Here is a 20,035-nt window from a genome sequence, read left to right on the forward strand (position 1 = left end):
AAAGCAAACAAAAGCAATAGCAAAGTGCTATTCTAATGAAGCCTGAGGAGTCCTAGAGTGGATGAAACGCCGAATATTCAGTGTAGCTTAATCGCCATATATATTTTATAAATTACTATATATATAATATATATATGTCATATTCATTCAAATTTCTTGGCAAGTTATGCGTATTTGTTTCGTGTCTTCCATCTTTCATCTGTAGACGCTGGGATGGCAAAATCTACAAATTGGCAGTTTCTTTCCTTCTCATTAATTATGACGCCCCCCCTCGACTTGCTTCAATTAGTTCGTCCGTTTGTACTTTTATGTCCCAAACGGTTTTATTGTTTTCTTTTTCTAGTATACTGTCTCTGTTTTTTATCTACCATTTTTCTGCATTTCTGAAGTGTAGTCATAATCTACCTTTTTTATGTGGTCTCTCTTTCCTTTTTATCCTTGCAACCTTTCCATCCTTATTTATCTTTTATGTCAATTTGTGTGTTTCTCTTCTTATATATTTGTGGCTTGTAAATGTGTTTTTTTTTTTTGCTATGTGATTTAGTTTCCGCATTCAAGGATTTTCATTCATATTTTGGTTGTTTCATCATTGTAGTTCGTTGTATAGTCCCGATTTTCTCTTTGATTCCGATTTTTCTCAGACTTCTCTGAATCTTTAGACTCTTCTTGCACTTCGTCCCCATGTTAATTTTATTACAAATTGCATATTCCTCTCCATTTTCTGACAAGTTTTTTTTTTTGCTTAGCTTTTTTTTCTGCAGATTTCATCTTCACCCTGTTATCTGCTGGTACAGTGTTATTGTTAAATTTCTTGTAGCTGATCCATGCCATGTATAACTTTTTCTTTTTTTTTTAAATCTCTTATAGAATTTTTGACATCTTTCCCGGGCCATATAAAAACAGACAATGAAGTTGCGTTCAACTACATTTGCTAAATGATTTTTTAAAATTTATTTATTTTACGGGAAAATAATTTAGATCACTTTGCAATAAGTTAAACTAAAAAAAAACAGCAACCCCCCCCAAAACACACATAGTTAATGACTGTTTTGTTAAAAACATCCACCGGTGTCGTTCCACTGCTAGTAATCCGAAATAAAGGCATGTAGGCGAAAAAAATGTTTCAACCAGTTACAGTTGAAAGAAATCAAAGTATTTTGTGATATATGCAATTAATATTCATGCTTTCCCGAGTACTCTGATCTTTACATCAATCCCCAGTTAAATCAACGGACGACAAAAATTCCCTCTAATTATTTGTTTAGAGCTAAGTAAATAATACAAATTGCAAAACAAAAAAAATATTTTAAAAATCTCTTAACAATGTTTAAGTTCATCGAAATAAACTCTTTCAAAAATATGTTTAAAATTATAAAAACGAAACGCCAAACCTAAGGTAAGTGCGAAGGGAAATGAAATTAGACCTCGCGCGAAAGAGCAGGACACAAAATATTTTAAATAATAATAATAATAATAATAATAATAATAATAATAATAATAATAATAATAATAACAAAAACTTTCGCTGGTGAGGACTACTATTGACCGTAACCAGTTATACAGTCCTTTTGAACTTTTTATCTCTATTTTTCTCGTTATGTGCTGAATATTTCTTAATGAAACCTATATGAAATATATTCCTTATTAAGTTTTAAATATTTTCTATTCTGAAAGAAGTTTTTAAAAATTTAATCTAACAAAGTTATTTTTAAGTTTTTGTTTAAAACAATTAGATTTTCTTATTATTCAGACCTGTATTTCAAAGAGGGTGGTTGCAACAAATGACTTACGAGAAATACGAACTGAAACAGAGAGAATATTCAGACCAGTAATAATACAAAGAGGGGTTTGCAAAAATGAGTTGTGGTGTGAGGAGAAATACAAACTGAAATAGACAGAAGGAGAGTTTTAAAGTATAATCTTAAAAAGCTAAGATACAAGCTAGTAAAGCATTTCATCCAAGGCATGAACATTGTTGAACAAAATGTTTTTACTATAGGCTTTAAAAATAATGGTACAAATTCAATTTGAAATTTATTTATCTTAAAAATTCACTTTTATAAATTTTACAAAGTAAGGTATAAAAATGTAATTTAAATTAAACAAAAAATTACCTTGGATTCATTTTATGTAATGTACATTTTGTTGCAATTTAAAAACATTATCTTTCATCTAGCAATTAATGATATAGATATAAAATTGTCAATGATTTTTTTTTAAATTGCAACAGAATGTACATTACATAAAATAAATCCAAGGCAATTTTTTTATTCAATTTAAATTAAATTTTTATACCTTACTTTGTAATATTTATAAAAGTGTACTTTGAAGATAAATAGATTTCAAATTGAATCTTGTACCTTTATTTTTAAAGCCTATAGTAAAAACATTTGTTTAACAATTTTCATGCCTTGGATGAAATGCTTTTCTAACTTGTAGAAATATGTCTCAGTGAATGTCTTTACCTATTGGGCTAGCGCAACAGTCAAATTCATACAGTTAACGTACACATGAGATGAAGCCGCTCACGCATGCGCATATGCTTAAATCGTTTTCATGATAGACGATGTTACGTGCCCTCCTCCATTAGTTTCTACGATCGTTTGGTAGAAAAATGGATATTCATTTCTAAGCGTCCAACTATCTGTGTTTTAAGCCAGTACCAAAATCATTCTTATCTTTTTTTGATTTAAAAATGTGTAGCAAGATATACAAACACCCATGCATGCATATATTCACAGTAACATCAATCTTTCCTTTATATAATAAACTAGTGGAGGGTACCTGGCGTTGCTCGGTCAAAAAATACGGTTATAAAAAGTTGGGACAGGTGGCATCAGCAAGAAGCGAAACCGAAATCAAAGTTTTGTAAGCAAAAAAATAACAAAAAAAAAGAAAAGAAATACCGCGTTCGAACTTGTATAATTTAAGCGAACATATTATCGAGCCGACCACAACGACACAGATATTATAACGCTGCAGATTTAGCTTTTTAAAATAAAACAATGCATCTGCCATTCGCGCATGCGCAATTTTCAAACTGCGTCGAAACCAAAAGTTTCGCCTGACCCTATTAAAAATAAAACATTTCTTCACGAAATAATTGATGATTTATTTCTAATTTTTCGATATTATGTCCGAGAAATAGCTCTTTCTAAAGGTACCACGTTTGTGCCGCTTTGATGCTGATAGCAAAAGTTTTCAGTGGACATTCAAACACACACACAAAACCACAGAGACGACTACGATTCATACATTGGATGGGAAAGCTTTTGATCTCACATTTATAAGAAACCCAAAATAAAATGTTTATCATTTTAAATTTTAGTTCCAGATAGCTAGCAGGCAAAGCAAGATAATTATGCCAATAATTGAAAAGTTTTTTTTAAAAAATGGTTGAATCCATAAAATGCGTTTAACTTTTTTCTTCGAAATGCATTTTTTTGTCTTTTTTTTCTATTTCATTAACAGGTTTCTACGGCCGGAGTACCATAGACATGTTCACCATTGATTATATTTGTGACTGTTTCTATGAAATCATGCACGATTACCTGAGGTATCACCATTGGATGAACGGACGCTTCATTGTGAGTGACGAAACCGCACGGAAATCACCGCTAATTAAGTGTCATTTGCAGCTTTTAATTACGAGCAACCTTTTCTCTTACATTAAGCAAATTACACCTGCAGTTTCCCAATTGCTTAGTAACAGGTTCGCGCATTTAAATGCTTAATCAGGTGTGGAACTAGTTGAGTCCAAGTCTAGGTCATTGGTATTAACTGTAATCATATTATTGTTTGGTTATGTCATAGTTTTCGCCTCACCAGGAAAGTTAAGTAAACTTAAGCTCAGTTACTATCTAGAGGAGGTAATATCTATCTATCTATCTATCTATCTATCTATCTATCTATCTACCTACCTATTCTATTCTATTCTATTCTATATCTATCTAATGTACTTTACGTACCTGACAGTTTTCTCTCGATCTATCTATCGATTCCATCAATGTATGCTATTCTATCTATCTATCTATCTATCTATCTATCTATCTATCTATCTATCTATCTATTCTATTTTATTATAATATATATCTATCTAATGTACTTTATGTATCTGAGAGTGTTCTCTCGATCTATCTATCGATTCTATCAATCTATGCTATTCTCTTCTATCTATCTGTCTGTCTGTCTATCTATTTATCTATCTATCTATTCTGTTTTATTCTATTCTATTATCTATCTATCTATTCTATTCTATATCTATCTAATGTACTTTATATACTAAACAGTGTTCTCTCAATCGTTCTATCGGTTTCATCAATCTATGCTATCTTATTTTATCTATCTATCTATCTATCTATCTATTATTATATAAAAGGAACTTTTTCTGTCTATATGTATATGAATTCATTCCCTATTGACTCCGAAACGGCTGGGCCGAGTTTTATTAAATTTTACACAAATGTACTTCATGTATCTGGCAGTGTGATTAAATAGGTTTTGTATGAGAATGTATTCAACAAGTCTCGATAATCGATAATCGAAAAAAAAGAACAGGCGATTTTAACTAAAGTTAACACCTTGTGCAGTCTAACAAGTGCATTGGAGGAGTTTTCCTATCATACAAGCAAAATGACCGGGAATATAAAATTATCAGTGGCTTCTTGTTTATGAAAAGGGCGTGTTCGAGATGAATTTGTTTGCTTAAAACACAATTAAACAATGATACTTTACTTGTCATTTAAAACCATGATTACAAACCATTATCACCACACAAGCAGAAAGGCCCAGTATATAAAATTAACATTTGTTTCTTTGATATGACAGAGGCGAGGGATAAATATTGTTTCTGTTTTAAGCACGATTAAACCATGATACTTGATTTTGCATTAAAAATTTTGATTTAAGGCATTTTATATAAAAATAGTAATATGAAACCAACAGTGGATTCTATACAGTGCATTATAGACTACAGTCTTTGTGAAACAAGTAACTGCAAGTGTACCGTTGTCCGCGAACCAACTCTTTGTAGCCGCAGTACCAGATCAGTAGACAAATAATAAAAAAAGAACTGCAACTCGATTTCTCTTTGTAACTGCATTTATTTCCTCATTGTAAGGCTCGTACGATGGTATAAAACTGTGCACTCATTGTTTCTATAGACACACGACATAATATATACGGCATAATCACGTTGTACACACCGAAGTAAAGCAACAATGAGCCTGGCCAGTACCAGGCGCGTGACCATTTGGGACTGCCAGGTATTGTATGTACTTTTCGTTTATCTCAGCATTGTTTTCAGTTGTCCTGGACTTCTCCTTGCCACTGGCCTCAAGCAGTGCTGATTCAGAAGAGGTGTGGTTGGATATACCGCAACCCTTGCGACATAATTATACGCGCAGCTACCCCTACAAGAGGTATCCTTTGTCTTTTGAGACTGAACGAATGCATTGAGGAGACACTTGACAGTTATTATCCATGAAATTCTGTATTTGGCCAATCAATTTTCTGACTTTATTACACCTCCCAACCCTCTCACCACCCTTTAAAGACTTCCTGCTTTCCTTGAATTTCTTATTTCAGTCAAAAATTGATGCTCGATTCATGAAAGATAGTCTAAAAGCAGTCTGCAGTGTGCCATACGTTTCTGTGGCATTTTCCCAAGTTTGAAACACAATTCAACTGCATATCCTTCTTCTAAAGTGTCCTGAAGTCCAGATTGCAGTTTTAAAATTCACCAGCTGTGAGAATCGGGCTTTAGTAAACATATGCTGTCCAAGTGAACCTGAAATCATAACAAATTGGCCAGTCATCTCATAAGATGCCTAGCAATAACATACTGAGTTTTCATCAGTCTACTACAATTTTAAATGCCTGTACAAAAATTTTCTGGAAACTTATTGAATGAATCCCGTATTTCAATAAATGAAAACTTTCATTTTTACGAATAATAATTTTCCCCACTCTTTATTCGTGCCTACATCAAAACGTAGATTCCATGAACAAAGCTTCTTTCTTAGAAGTGCACGGATGTGGAACTCTCTGCCGCTTGCCTGTCCCCCCTCCGAATTCAACTTGGATGTCTTCAAGTCCAACACAAACAAATTCCTGATGAACCGCCCCCTTAAGTAATGTCACCTTATCAAATCCCCAATACTAACTATAACTACGATACTATCCCAGTGATTACTGTACACACAATAACCCTTATCCCTGAGTGGCTCCTGGGCCTTGATAAGTGGTGACCCCATGTAAAAAAAGATGTACGTTGATCCAGAAAACAAACTGGCAATACTCTATATTTTTTTATTGTTTATTACTGTGTTTCTTTTTGTCATTTTTCACGCATTCTGTTTCGATTACTTTTTTGCTAACGTTTTAGTTCTTTTCATAGTTTCTATGACACACATCGACTTTCTTCTTTCATTTCCGCTAGGTTATCCTTTTTGAACCACAACTAATATGGGATTATTTCCACTGTTGTCATTTCCCTGCCATATTGCTCTTCGCATCTAAAAGAATTGATGTTTAACGAAGTACAGAAAACGTTTTTCAATGTAACCATTTTATTCCAATTGTAACATTGTCCGGGAACCGACACGTTGTAGCTTCACTCGCAAAGAAGACAAATAATAGAAAACAACTCACTTTTTTCTTTGAAAAAAAACGACATTTATTTCCTCTTTATTATGTTCGTGACGTCAACGAGTTGATCGTCTTCTCGAGAGTTCTCTCGAACGTAATCTAAGACTCTCACGTAATCTTGAACGTTGTCCACGTCTCTAACGTGACCGTTCTTTCTCTATTTATATTTTTCTGTATCGGTGACGTCATTTCGCATGCATTAGCATACATGTGTCCGCGCTATGTTAAACTATCCGGATCGCTAATCGGGGTTTGTGTGAAATCCGTACAAATTCTGCGTAAACAGCAAACAAAGTCTTATGCACGTTTAAAAAATAAGAAAAGGAATAAAATGATTTGATAATATTTAGTTTCTTGTGACAACACTTGACAGCATGTAGAGATCGCGAGGTGGGGTACGAGTACAAAAATGACAGACTAATAATGTGTCGTTTGTCCTGCCAGTGGTCGCCGCTATCTTCTTCTATCGTAGTTGTCCGATTCCTTAATTTCATTGGCGCAGATGACATCAACACATTCCACCACGTATTGTCTTGAAATGTCGGTCAGTCCCGATGACGTAATCTCCGGGGATTCTCCGTCTCACATTTTGACTTCATTGGCGCCATTCCCAGGGCACGTGACCGACTTTCCTTAGAGATCATCTTCGAAAACCCAGAAACCGCCGACCGTCAAATCTGCCACAAGCAACTCCCTCTCCTTTGTAACATATCTTCCCAGCATATTGTTAGATCCATTACAACTATTTTCCTCCGATCTTTACTCTGGTTTTTTCGGTGTTTTGTGGGACTTATCTTACCGACGATTAAAAAGTGGGGAAGAAAAGACGTTTAAGGCTGGCAACGAAATGTTGTCCCTACTTATTAAACAGAGCCGTATGAGCGCGTGGGAAAATATCGGCAAGAGCTGTAAGTTAGCTGGTTCTTAGCAGCAGTAGCCGAAAAAAGCACATATGTTAGATAATAGCATGGTTAAATTAGGTAATATCCATCCATCTATCTGTCCATCTATTCATCTATCTATCCAGAGATATTGTAAAAGTAGTTTATATTGAAAGTTATTTATTGTTTAGAGAATAGAAGTGATCTGGAATGTAAAAATAGGTTCTAACTGAAGATGCTTACAAAAATTAGCTAAGTTAAATATAAACAAAAAAGTAAAACCTTCAGAAGTTATGTACGTGAAAGGTCCCACGTTAGTGAGACGAGTGCTTTTGATGATGACGTAACGGAACTGACAGGTGAAGAGGTCAAGAAGATTCGAATGAGTTTAAGTTTGGTTTACCCAAGTGAACAGACGCGCTCCAAATCCAGAGAGCGGGGATAGAAAAAAAAAGCAATGTAGAGACGTAAGCAGACTCCAATGGAAGACCGCTGAAACATCAAAAATATGTTCATATTTATAAAATACTAGCATGGATACCCAGCGTTGCCAAGGTCGACACACCTACTATACTAAGAATGTTAAGCAGTTTTTCATTATTATATGTAAACTCTATCGTTACCCAACAAGAATTGCAAGAATAAAAGAACGAATAAAAACACGAAAATGTATCCCCCCGGAATAAAGAAGCACATGATAAACTCTCTGCCAGATATTTCGGCAGAAGGGATACGAAGATAAGCTATTTTCCGGATATTGTTCACCTTTTTATGACTATATATATTTAAGCGAGTTTCTTTTATACTACCACAGTCTAGAAAGAGTGTCTTTACGGTTTGTTGCAATGAATACAAACTGTAAATAATTCAGTTTCAAATATACTAAAGTAGAATTTCTGTTAACCGAATGTTTATGTTATAAAAATCATGACTTATGACTTATTGTGTTATTAAAAGAAAAAACAATTAGTTACGATGTCAAAAAAATGTAAAGAAATAAAACTGGTAAAAAAACGTAAATAAAAGTTTTTTTGTTTGTTTTTTAAATACAGAATCGTAGTTGAATTAAATTATTTCTTCATTTGAAAATTAAAATTCACTTAACGACAACGTTAATTTCGAGACCACGGAAGTTGTTTTATTTAAACTAATTCTATAAATAATGCTTGAAAGTTTTTAGTTTTAATATCCGCCGGAAAAGAAAACAAAAACAAAAACAAAAAGAACAACGTTCGTGCCCAAGGGAAATAACTCAGACCGATTCATAAAATATTGATATCGGTAAAAATAAATTAAATTAAATATGTTATCAATATAAATCAAATTTAAATAAAAAACTTAAATAGAACACTTAAAATAATTCTCTCGCTATAAACAATAACTAATACACCGCTATTTAATGAAGTCGATTTTCCTTAATCTAATATGCAAATGACGTCACCTCTTTAATCTTATATTTTGCAATAATCATAGTATATACAGGAATGAATAATATGATAAAGTAATGGATTTTTGTATATATTAATCCACTTGTGTACAAACAAACAAACGGACATGAATACGAATTTTTATATATATATATATATATATATATATATATATATAAAGTCGTTGTCTTGTTCATACCAGAAGAAAATTCAGGCGTCTTAATCGTTGATGACTGTTTCGTATCTCATCACATAGTCCAGTAGTGAAGAGGGAAGAACTCCGGAGAAATAAAATGCATGAAGCATAATCTTCTCCTAATATATGCACCTGTGATATAACATGAACATTTGTGATGCCCTCTGAAAAACATAAACACTTGTGATACCCCGCTGTACAACATATGTCTATACGGCGATTTGATACGAGACTATACATTTACGCTTATTTGGGTCCGTTTGGAGAACAATATATCCTCCTCTCTTATACAACACATATGCAAATTAGGAAATGTGCGCGTGCTGGCGCGACAAGAAAAAGAAAAAAGGACACCACGTGGTTGGGAGAAGACAGAGTGAAATCAAAAAAGATGGGCGTCTAAGAAATGGCTGTCTAGGGCTGGTGTATATTGGAGCAGAACCGAGAGACTTTTAAGCTTGTGTCAAGACGGGGAGAAAGAAAAACAGTTATAAACGACTTGTGTTAAAACAAGAAAGAACGCCGACCGGGATGCAATTACTTTTTTTTCCTTTGTTTTGTTGTTCCTGCGACACTACGCACGTTACACTTACAAACAATCTTGTCTTGTAAATGTAACAGACTGGTAACATAGGCTAATTAAATACAAGTGTCTTCTGTCTTAAAACCGAAAAAGACTACATGACAGAGACCAAATGCAGCATACTTTATACACTCAACTACTCATTCCGTGAGATTTCATGGGATTATAGTGTTTATATAACGCACCTAATTCGGGCACCCGGATACGGATGAGAGAAAAATGATCTAGCATCGTCTTTAATTAGGAGAGATTTGTTTTTACTTCCTCCCCGAGACCCACATTCGGTAAGTTGGGTATATTTTAAAATCCATTCGAAAAAGTATATATAAAAAAAGAATACAGGGTGTTTCAAAAGTCTTGGGAACATTACAAATGCGTATATCTCATGAACTATTCCAGGTAGAAAAATGAAACTGGTGTCATTTTAAAGCTTGCTTAATCAAGTTTTTGGTCATACTAATGATTTTCGTCTTATCTGTCCATGTGCAGTAATGGCGTTCTCTAAACAAGACAAGGCGTTTTGCGTCCTCCAATTTGCAAAGACTGAATCGTGGACATGTGTTCAGCGTGCATTTCGCAGGAAATTTAAAAAAGAAGTCCCTGAAAGGAAACCCATTGTCAGATGGCATGCTAAATTTGTGAAAGATGGGTGTTTGTGCCCAAGTAAGCGAACAGGTCGCCCTTCAACTTCAGAAGATGCAGTTGAGCAAGTCCGGAAGCCTTTCAGCAGAGCCCCCGTAAATCAGTGAGAAGAGCCAGCAGGGAACTTCAGCTTGCTCCAGCAACTGTCTGGCGTGTCTTAAGGAAACGACTGCAAATGGTACCTTACAAGCTCAAGTTGGTCCAAAAGTTGAAGGACACTGATAAGCCACTTCGCCGTGACTTTTGCATTGCAATGCAAGAGAAGTTGGAAGATAACGGCTTTGATGACCGGCTTGTTTTTAGCGATGAGGCGACCTTCTATCTGAATGGCAAAGTTAACAAGCATAGCACTCGCATATGGGGTACTGAGTGTGACTTTTTCCTTTGGGGCTTTGTCAAGCAACAAGTCTATGTGCCGCCCCTTCCAATAGATATTGACGAACTAAAGGCTCGAATAACGGCAGTTGTGGGAACCATTGACGTCAAGATGCTGGAACGCGTTTGGCAGGAAATGGACTATCGACTAGATGTCTGCCGTGTGACGAATGGTGCTCATATTGAGCAAGTTTGAAGATTCCACACAAAACTTGAAACTTTAACCTTTCCAACGGTACCAATTTCATTTTTTAACTCCTAATAGTTTTTGAGTTATTAAAAATCTTTATGTTCCCAAGACTTTTGAAACACCCTGTATAATAACAAATAAATTTTACCAAATGTTACACTTTTACCTAGGTAGATAAACTTTTCGTGTTTTTATATAATAGCAAACGCTCATTAGGTTCGAAAACAGGTAGTGTCGAGCATTAGATAAACACAAGAAAAAGTGGCCGCGTGGTATCTCTTGTATCTTTGAAGTCTCGACAATGAATTATAAATAAAAAATAAAACAAAATTATTGTAGAAACCAACCCAATAAATGTAACGGTAACGTTAATTTTTAATTTTTAACTGATTATCGAGACTTCCAATCTCTTTTTTTGTGCTCGTCTAACATTAGACCATATCTGATTTTAACACTCGATAAACATTGAAAAGTAAGTAAAAACCCTAAGAATTTCTCCAGCTTGGTAGAAGAGTAACGTATCCTGACCTTTTTTTTTTTTTTTTTTTTACAAAGGCATCACCACATTATCAAGGCCCAGAGGCCACCCAAGGATAAGGGTTAAAGAGTGTACAGTAGAAATTGGTCAATATAGTAATCATTAGTAATGAAAATTTGGTAAATTTAATAACTTATATGGAACGGCTCATCAAGAACTTATTTACTTTAGACTTGAACACAACCATATTGTAGTCAGCCGGAAAGCAGGAAAACGGAAGACAATTCCACAGGCGTGCAGTTCTAAGAAAGAAGCTTTGTTCATGGAATCTACGTTTAGGTTTAGGCACAGATAAAGAGTGGGGGAAATTATTGATAGTGTTTACAGCTAGACGAGTGTTTCTTGTGAAAGTTTGGCGAGGGGGGACCATAGATTGAAGCTCAGTTGAACACTTTCCATGAAAATAACGATACATCAGAGACAAACTCGCAACATCTCTTCTGTGAGATAGAGCTTGCAAGGAGGAGAAAAGGACATCTCCTACGAGGCTACGAAGTCTATTTTGAACTCTATCAAGGCAGGACAAGTCCTTTCTAGCAGCTCCTGCCCAGATGTGGCAACAGTATTCCATCCTTGGACGTACCTGGCTCTTATATAGGTAGAGAATAGCATCAGCAGTGAGATATCTACTGGATCGATAGAAAGATCCCACCATTTTTCCAGCGGCCTTGGCAACAGATTTGATATACGTGTTCCATTTAAGATCAGGAGTAATGGTCAAGCCCAGAAGCTTGTCAAAACTTGAGGCCTCCTGAAGACGAGAGCCATTCATTTCAATTGATGACAAATGTGAATTAGAATGTTGATGATGTAAAGAGAGAAGCTTGGTTTTAGATGCATTAAAAGTAACCAGCCACTCCTTTCCCCATCGTACTTGGTATCATTTATTTATTAATCTTTGTTTTTTGACCACTTTTTCAAATCAATGAGGAATATAAAACAAATCCGGTAAGTTCAACAGTTGCAACTTCTAAAAAATTGAATCAATATTCTATAAAAGTAAAATTGTCTGTGTGCCTGTGTCTGTGTGTATGTGTGTGTGTTTGTACATTTCCCTACTAAAATACTCTATCAATTGGAGATTTGTCAACTTTAGATTTAACATAGGGGTATTGAGATAAGGGAAAATCTTTTTAATCGCTTTTCGGCCAGAAATTTGTCTGTCAAGGGGTAAAAGTTAAATAATTTGACCTTTGAAAACCTACCAAACTCCTCCGCCAATTTTAGGTCTAAACACCTGGAATTATAGATGTAGGTTACTTAGACATAAATTAAGCTTTTAATTTGATTTTAGTCCAAAACAATAAATGTTAAGGGGTCAAAATTGGGGTCGAAGTTAAAAAAAATGTTTAGTCTAAATATTTGAAATTTTACATAAAATGTATTCAAACATACGGCCAACATTGTTCTTTTGTTTTGGGCCGAAAATTTTGCTGTCAAGGGGTCAAAGTTAATTTTTTTTTAAATTTTGCAATCTCTAGCAAACGACTCAGCAAATTTTGGGTCTAAGCATTGGCAATTTTACATAAAGGGTATTCAGAAATGCAGCAAGCTTTTTAATCAGTTTTTAGACGAAAATTTGGCTGCTAAGGGATCAAAGTTGAAAGAGTTGACCTTTGAAGACTCTACCAAACTCCTCCCCCAATTTCGGGTATGATCACTTGAAAGTTTCGATATAGGCTACCTGGGCATGAGTTAATCTTTTTAATATATATATATATATATATATATATATATATGTATATATATATATGTATATATATATATATATATATATATATATATATATATATATATATATATATATATACAAGGTGTTCCAAAAGTCTTGGACACATTTTGACATTGAATATCTTGAGAACTATTGAGGATATAAAAACGCATCTGGTATATTTAGAAAGCTTGTAATCTCAGGGTTTTCATGGAATGTTCAAAGATTTTCAATGTGAACACCATTGGTCATATGACACACATCAAAACAATAGTCCAATTTTTGCTAAACGCGACCAGCATTGCGTTGTCAATGGTTGCAACAGCTCCTGTTATTTAGGCCTTCAGCTGATCCACGTCTCTTAATATGGTAGGTACATAGACCAGTCCTTTACAACTCCCCACAAAAAAAGAAAAATCACAGAGTATAAGATTATTTTGCAAAATGCACGTTGAACAAGTGTCCATAAATCAGGTTTTTGCAAATTCAAGCACACAAAACGCCTTTTCTGGTTGAGTGAACGTCATTACTGCATCTGAAAAGAAATGAAAATAAAAAAATCAATAGTTTTACAAAAAACTTAATGAATTTTGCTTTAAAATGGCACAACTTTCATCTAACTACCATTCATAGTTAAACAGATATGAGAACTTGAAATGTGCTCAGGACTTTTGGAACATCCTGTATATATATATATATATATATATATATATATATATATATATATATATATATATATTGTTATTTTTCAAGCGATACATACGGTTAATATTGGCTCCGCCTCTCGGAGCTCATTTTTTTTATTTACTTAGAAAGTCGCCCTTTTTAATTTTGGACGTATATAACATTTTTTATTTATTTATTATTTTTAAAACAGTAATCTACGTACACGCGTGTTTCAAGGTCATTACCTTATATATGAAGTTATTAACAATACATCTTGCCAGAGCAAAGCTGGGCTGAACTGCTAGTAAGAAATATAAGAAGATACAGTTCTAAATGAACATCGATTTTCCATGTTCGTTCCCAATTCACATCTTCCTTTGTTGGAATTTTTATTCGTTGTATTCATCACTGTCTGTTCTTTTACGAAAGTGGTCTTCCCTTATAATTTAAGCACGGACTCTCGTATGCAAATACACGCGCGATGACGTCACCAAAAAAATTAAAATAAAGACTTTACAAAGCGATAATGCCAGGCGTGAATAACGTTCACGATAATCTGGGTGACGTCACAACCGTAATAATGAGGAAATGAATGTGGTTGTTACAACGATAAAGCGAGTTGAAGTGCTTTTTTTTTCTAGTCTTTATCTATTTTGCGACTGAGCATACAACCTGTTGGTTCCTGGACAACGTTATACTCTTATTTTTTTAATTGTTGATCTTTTGCCATCATTTATCTCGTCTACTTTTTTTCTTAACATTTTTGCATGGTCTTCATTACTTGGTTACATGGCCATACCACACACTAGACAATGTGACAAAATATGCTCCACATTCTGGCTTTGCTTCCAGCTTGTTAAATATTCTAGTAAGAGAAATACATCATCAGTCCATTTTCCCAAGAACAATAACCTCGCTACGACGCACAGATCTATTTTCAACTACTCCTCTTATCACTATCGACTCCCATTATAAACACTGTTGTTCTACACAACTCTGTCAGAGCTTCATCTCCCCTTTCTCTTTCACAATCTCCCTCCTCTTTCACAATCTGTTTGCAAACGTTTTTCTTTGCTTCAAATCGCTACTCACATAAGTTATATAAAAATGCTATTACTAAAAGAACACTTTAATTAAACCCTCTTTAATTAACAGAAGAATCCAGGTTGTCCTCGGGGCCCTGTCGGTGGGGCATTAGAATACGCCGACTGCCCCCCTGCAGAGGGTAAAAGTCCCTCAATGAGGGTTCTGGATATGACCTTAAACTATATCCAGTGGTGAGGCCGCAGATTGTGGGCTTTGGGGAGTGTGGAGCCACCCTTTAATTACCATTGCTCCCAGGTCCACTCTGACCCGGAGTAGTAGTACCTGTTAGGGTCCCAACTATGGGTTGAATAGAAACCGACGTGAAAACAACAAATATATTCTATTAAAAAAAATTTTTCTTCAAAATCTTTGGATTCGGCATTAAATAACCCGAAAAGGGTTGATATGCCGTAAAACAAAAAACAACCAACCAACCAGGTTGTCCTCGACTGTTGTACGCCAAAACAATACAATATAAATACGGGTGAGCCTCATTGGTTGATCCTTGGACCCGATTTATCCCTGGTATTGATAAATAACCTCCCTGATACAATTGTTTCCTAGCTAGGTATATTTGCTGACGACATCTCACTTTATAAAATACACGAGGGGAAAGCGAATGAAAACATATACAAGACTATGACAGAAACCCGAGAGGACAATCTCATGTTTGTAGTGGAAGAGAAACAAAAATAGATGGTAACATTCAATGCTGCCAAGTGTAAGCTCCTTTTGGGTTAATCATTATAGAAAAAATTATCTCAGCAATTAATAGCCTTAGATATTGATAAATTACCTGAAAGTACTTCGCTCAAAGTCCTCGGCTTAACGTCCACAGGGAACATAAAAAAATTGGAACAGATATATTGAGTGCATTGCCACTCTTGCTGCAAAGAAGTTGGGCTTTCTTTACCATGCTAGAAATTACTTCCACTTGTGCTGGTTCATCCGGTACTAGTTTCTCACTGTTAGAGAGATTTCAAAAGAGAGTCGGCAACCTAATAGATCCTGTACTTTTAGCTAGTCTTCAATATTTGCCTCATCGACGAGATGTTGCCCTCGTTTACCTGTTTTAAAAGTACTTCAATGGTAGGTGCTCATAAGAAATTCAAGCCCTTGTACATCTTCGATGTAAATACCCCGGACAACGCCCGACAAGCAACTAAATCCCACCCCTTCACAGTAGAGATGCCTAGATCTAAGAAAAGCCTTCTATTCTTATGGTGTATCCCTTCGAACAACTAAACTTTGGAATTCCTTCCCGGGCTCATGCTTCCTTGACTGTACTGACATGCAGAAGTTCAAGTGTAATGTAAACATATCTTGCTGCTCAACTTCCTACATAGTATCACTGAGAATTATGTCCCAGATAGTAGCCTTTACACAAAAGTGCCTTGTTTGGGGTGAACATGCAATAAAAATGGTTCCAAAACAAAGAGTCTTCAAACTCTTCTCGGTTTATTTGTATTAATTCGATAGTATATTTATGTTCGAATTAGACGATTCTGTTCTTTACATTGTGTTCGGATTCCACTCTTTATTTCAACCTAACTTCAGATTAATTTCCCCTGATCTTCACATCAAGTGTTATCACCGTCCTAACTTTTCCAGCTTGATATTTGTCCAATATTATGCAAAAGATATAGCCGTATGTCGGTAAAGTTCTAACATTGTAGCATTTTTATGTTGTGTTTCAATTGGCAGGACCGCTGCGAAGACGGTATGTTCTCTCTACCGTGCTAGAAAGCTATTAACGCCCGAACGTATCATGTTCCTCTATAAGGCCACCATTCTCCCATGTATGAAGTATTGTCATATTTGGGCGGGTGCATCTGCTACTAGTCTCTCACTCCTAGACAAGGTTCAAAAGAAAGTCGCCAATCTGATAGGTCCTGAACTGTCATCTAAGCTTCAGCCCCTGTCCCATCGACGAAAAGTTGCATCCCTCTCCTTGTTCTACAAGTACTTAAATGGTGCTTTCTCTGACGAACTGCAAGCACATGTACCCCCCCCTCGACGTAAATACCTCCGACAAACAATCAAGTAGCTAAATTTCACCCCTTCACAGTAGAAATTCCTAGATGTAAAAGGGCCTTCTACTCAAGTAGTTTCTTCCCCAGAACCGCTAGACTTTGAAATTCCCTTCCGGGCCTCTGCTTCCCCAACTGTACTGGCATGCAGAAGTTCAAGTGTAACGTGAACTGATATCTTGCTGCCCAACTCCCTACATAGTACCACTGTAGCTTATGCCCCTGATAGTAGCCCCCTACATCAAAGTGGAAACGTGCCTTGTTCGGGGTGAAAATGTAATTTAAAAATGCAGATGTAAGACCTGCATCGTTGTTCAGTTAACATTTGTGCTGATGACATCACACTCTATTCTCTCATTGCTTCTCGTCCATTTTCCCGGATCAGTTTAAATATGTAGTTGATCTTGAAGTTGATTTTTATCTTATGATAAGTTTGGTGTGAGAATTTGCTTTTGATTTATCTTTTTAAGCTCCAGCTATTGTCCTTCAATCGCACGCGGGCTGCTTTTCTTCCTGAAATTCTTATGAAAAGCTTTGCTTTGCTCTTGATGGGAAATTGATACGAAAACGTCTTGGTTTTGCTTTCTCATCCAAATTATAATGGAATAAATCCATTGCTTTTTCTGCTTCTCATAAACCAGTTCGCTCTATCGTTCTAAACACTTTTTCATCCCCGAGGCTATTATCAATCTCACCAAATCTACTATCAAACCATGTATTGTGTATTATTGTCATATTTCGGCTGTTCAATCTGTGGCACATTTGTAGATTTTTGATAAATTGCAGCAATGTATCTGTAAATTGATTGGTCCCACACGTTGTTCTTGCAAGCTCTGTCTCACAGACGTGATATTGTTCGTATCAGGCTTTTCTACAAATACTATTATGGAATGAATACCTCATGTTCGTCTGACCTACTTTCTGCTTTCTTTTTCCAGCTCGTTTGATTCGTTAGGTTTCTATCCATCCGCTGTTTTAATACCTCACTGTAATACAGCTTCCAATTCAGTAGCTTATTTTCAAGAACTGCAAAGTTGTGGAACTATCTTTTTGCTCACTGTTTTCGTAGTATTTACAGCCTTAGGCTTTTTAAGACTAAGGTCAGTAGTTATCGCCTGTCATTGCAATAATCAGCGATCGTTCTTCTTAGCTTCTTACATCAAGAGGCATTTTGCATTGTCTGGAACGATTTCCATTAAAATAAATCATGAAACTGCAATATCGTACATTATCATCATCCACCGTGTATAAGCCTCACCTCGTGACGTCATAGATCAGTTAACCGGCCTTGTGTTGGTTAAGACGGTACACCACAAACTATAGACAGTAACAGTTGCATTTTCCAATTTTTTTTATTAATCGCCTTAAATCCATCTTAAGTAGTTTTTCGTGCATCTGTATATTAGCTTCTATTTAATAACATTATTTGATATTATCTTCCGAATCTTTTGATTAGTTTTTGTTTAACAGTTGCCATTTTTCACCTCCAATCGAATACTTTAGTTCCTTTATGAACTACCTTCACTAGGGAGACGCTTTTGATTTCTGCGCATTGAACTACATTTTTGATCACGCAAACAAGTCATCAAGATTTTTAAACATCCTTTTAGTTGCCAGTTTTTTTAAATTGAAAGCCATATTTGATTTCACAAGCGTCTCCGATGGGTGACTAATCTGTATAAAGCCTGGAGATAAAAAAATAGAATTCGATTTGTCACTAATATATATTAAGTACTTGAGATAAAAAATAGTATTCGGTTAGTCGCTAATCTATACAAGTCCTGGTGATAAAAAAACTAGTCGTCAGTAGTTCGTTAAACTGTATAAGTACTAAAGGATAAAAGGTAGTATTAGATTGGTCGCTAATCTGTATAAGTCCTGGAGATAAAAATAATATTTGTAATTCTCTTATCTGTATAAGTACCTGGACATAAAAACTAGTATTCGGTTGATCGCTAGTCTTTAACTCCTGGAGATAATATAGTATTGGGTTAGTCGCTTATCTGTATAAGTCCAGGAGATAAAAAATAGTATTCAGCGGCTTACTAATCTGTATAAGTCCTGGAGATAAAAATAATATTTGATTGATCGCTAATCTGAAACAGTCCTGGAGATGAAATATAGTAATCGATGGGTTGCGGATCTGTTTAAGTCATGGCGATAAAAATAATATTTAGTGAGTCGCTAATTTGTATAAATCTTGGAGATAAAAAATAATATTCGGTTGATCGCTAATTTGTATAAGTCTTGGAGATAAAATATAGTAATCGATGGGTCGCTAATCTGTTTAGTCCTGACGATAAACAAAAATATTCGGTGAGTCGCTAATCTGTATAAGTCCTAGAAATAAAACAAAATTGTTCTCGATGGCTCGCTTATCTGTAATATAATCCATAACTTATCTTAATTGTGGGGTGGTATTGCGATATTGCTACAGTTTACAATATTTTTTATCATTTCCATCACATAAACAGACAGAATAATCAACAACTTGCATCCAGTCGCAATGCCTACTTCTAATACTTGTCGCACCATTGTATACATGCCTCATTATATATCCTACAGCTGAGGACAAAGATATGGCAGTTTTAATTATCTATTATATATATATATATATATATATATATATATATATATATATATATATGTATGTATATATATGTATATATGCATATATATATATCTGTATATATATATATATATATATATAGAGAGAGAGAGAGAGAGAGAGAGAGAAAGGAACAAACCGTATTATGTGTTCATCAACGTTTCGTCTTTATTTCGAGACTTCCTCTGAATGAATGAGATTAAGAAACCAAAAAATATACCAGTACAAAATATTTGAAAATGTTTCACGTGTACAGTGTGACGCAGTTCTATTTGAGAGAAACGGAAAATCGATGCTGGAATTTCAAAAAGGAGGGGGGGGCTGGCGCTGTTAAAGAGAAGGAAATTTTAGTGACGTCATATAGTCGTTAATATAATTTTAAAACTATGAACGCAAGTTTATATTCTTATTGGGAAAAAGATATATCTGTTGAAATTCAAAATATAAGTTTGTA

The 20,035-nt window shown here is 35.0% G+C and overlaps 1 protein-coding gene across 1 annotated transcript in view; it reads left to right on the forward strand.

Moving 5' to 3' along the window:
* LOC145265681 (S-crystallin SL20-1-like) overlaps nucleotides 1-20,035 on the forward strand; it is a 57,058-nt gene that overhangs the window by 23,510 nt on the left and 13,513 nt on the right. The window contains exon 3 of the mRNA XM_080121741.1: nucleotides 3,472-3,587. Coding sequence (XP_079977867.1) covers nucleotides 3,472-3,587 — 116 coding nt within the window. The remainder of the gene's footprint in view (nucleotides 1-3,471; nucleotides 3,588-20,035) is intronic.

This window comes from Euprymna scolopes, chromosome 40, assembly GCF_053919585.1.
Source record: "Euprymna scolopes isolate OS-2025 chromosome 40, ASM5391958v1, whole genome shotgun sequence".
Taxonomy (NCBI): Eukaryota; Metazoa; Mollusca; class Cephalopoda; order Sepiida; family Sepiolidae; genus Euprymna; species Euprymna scolopes.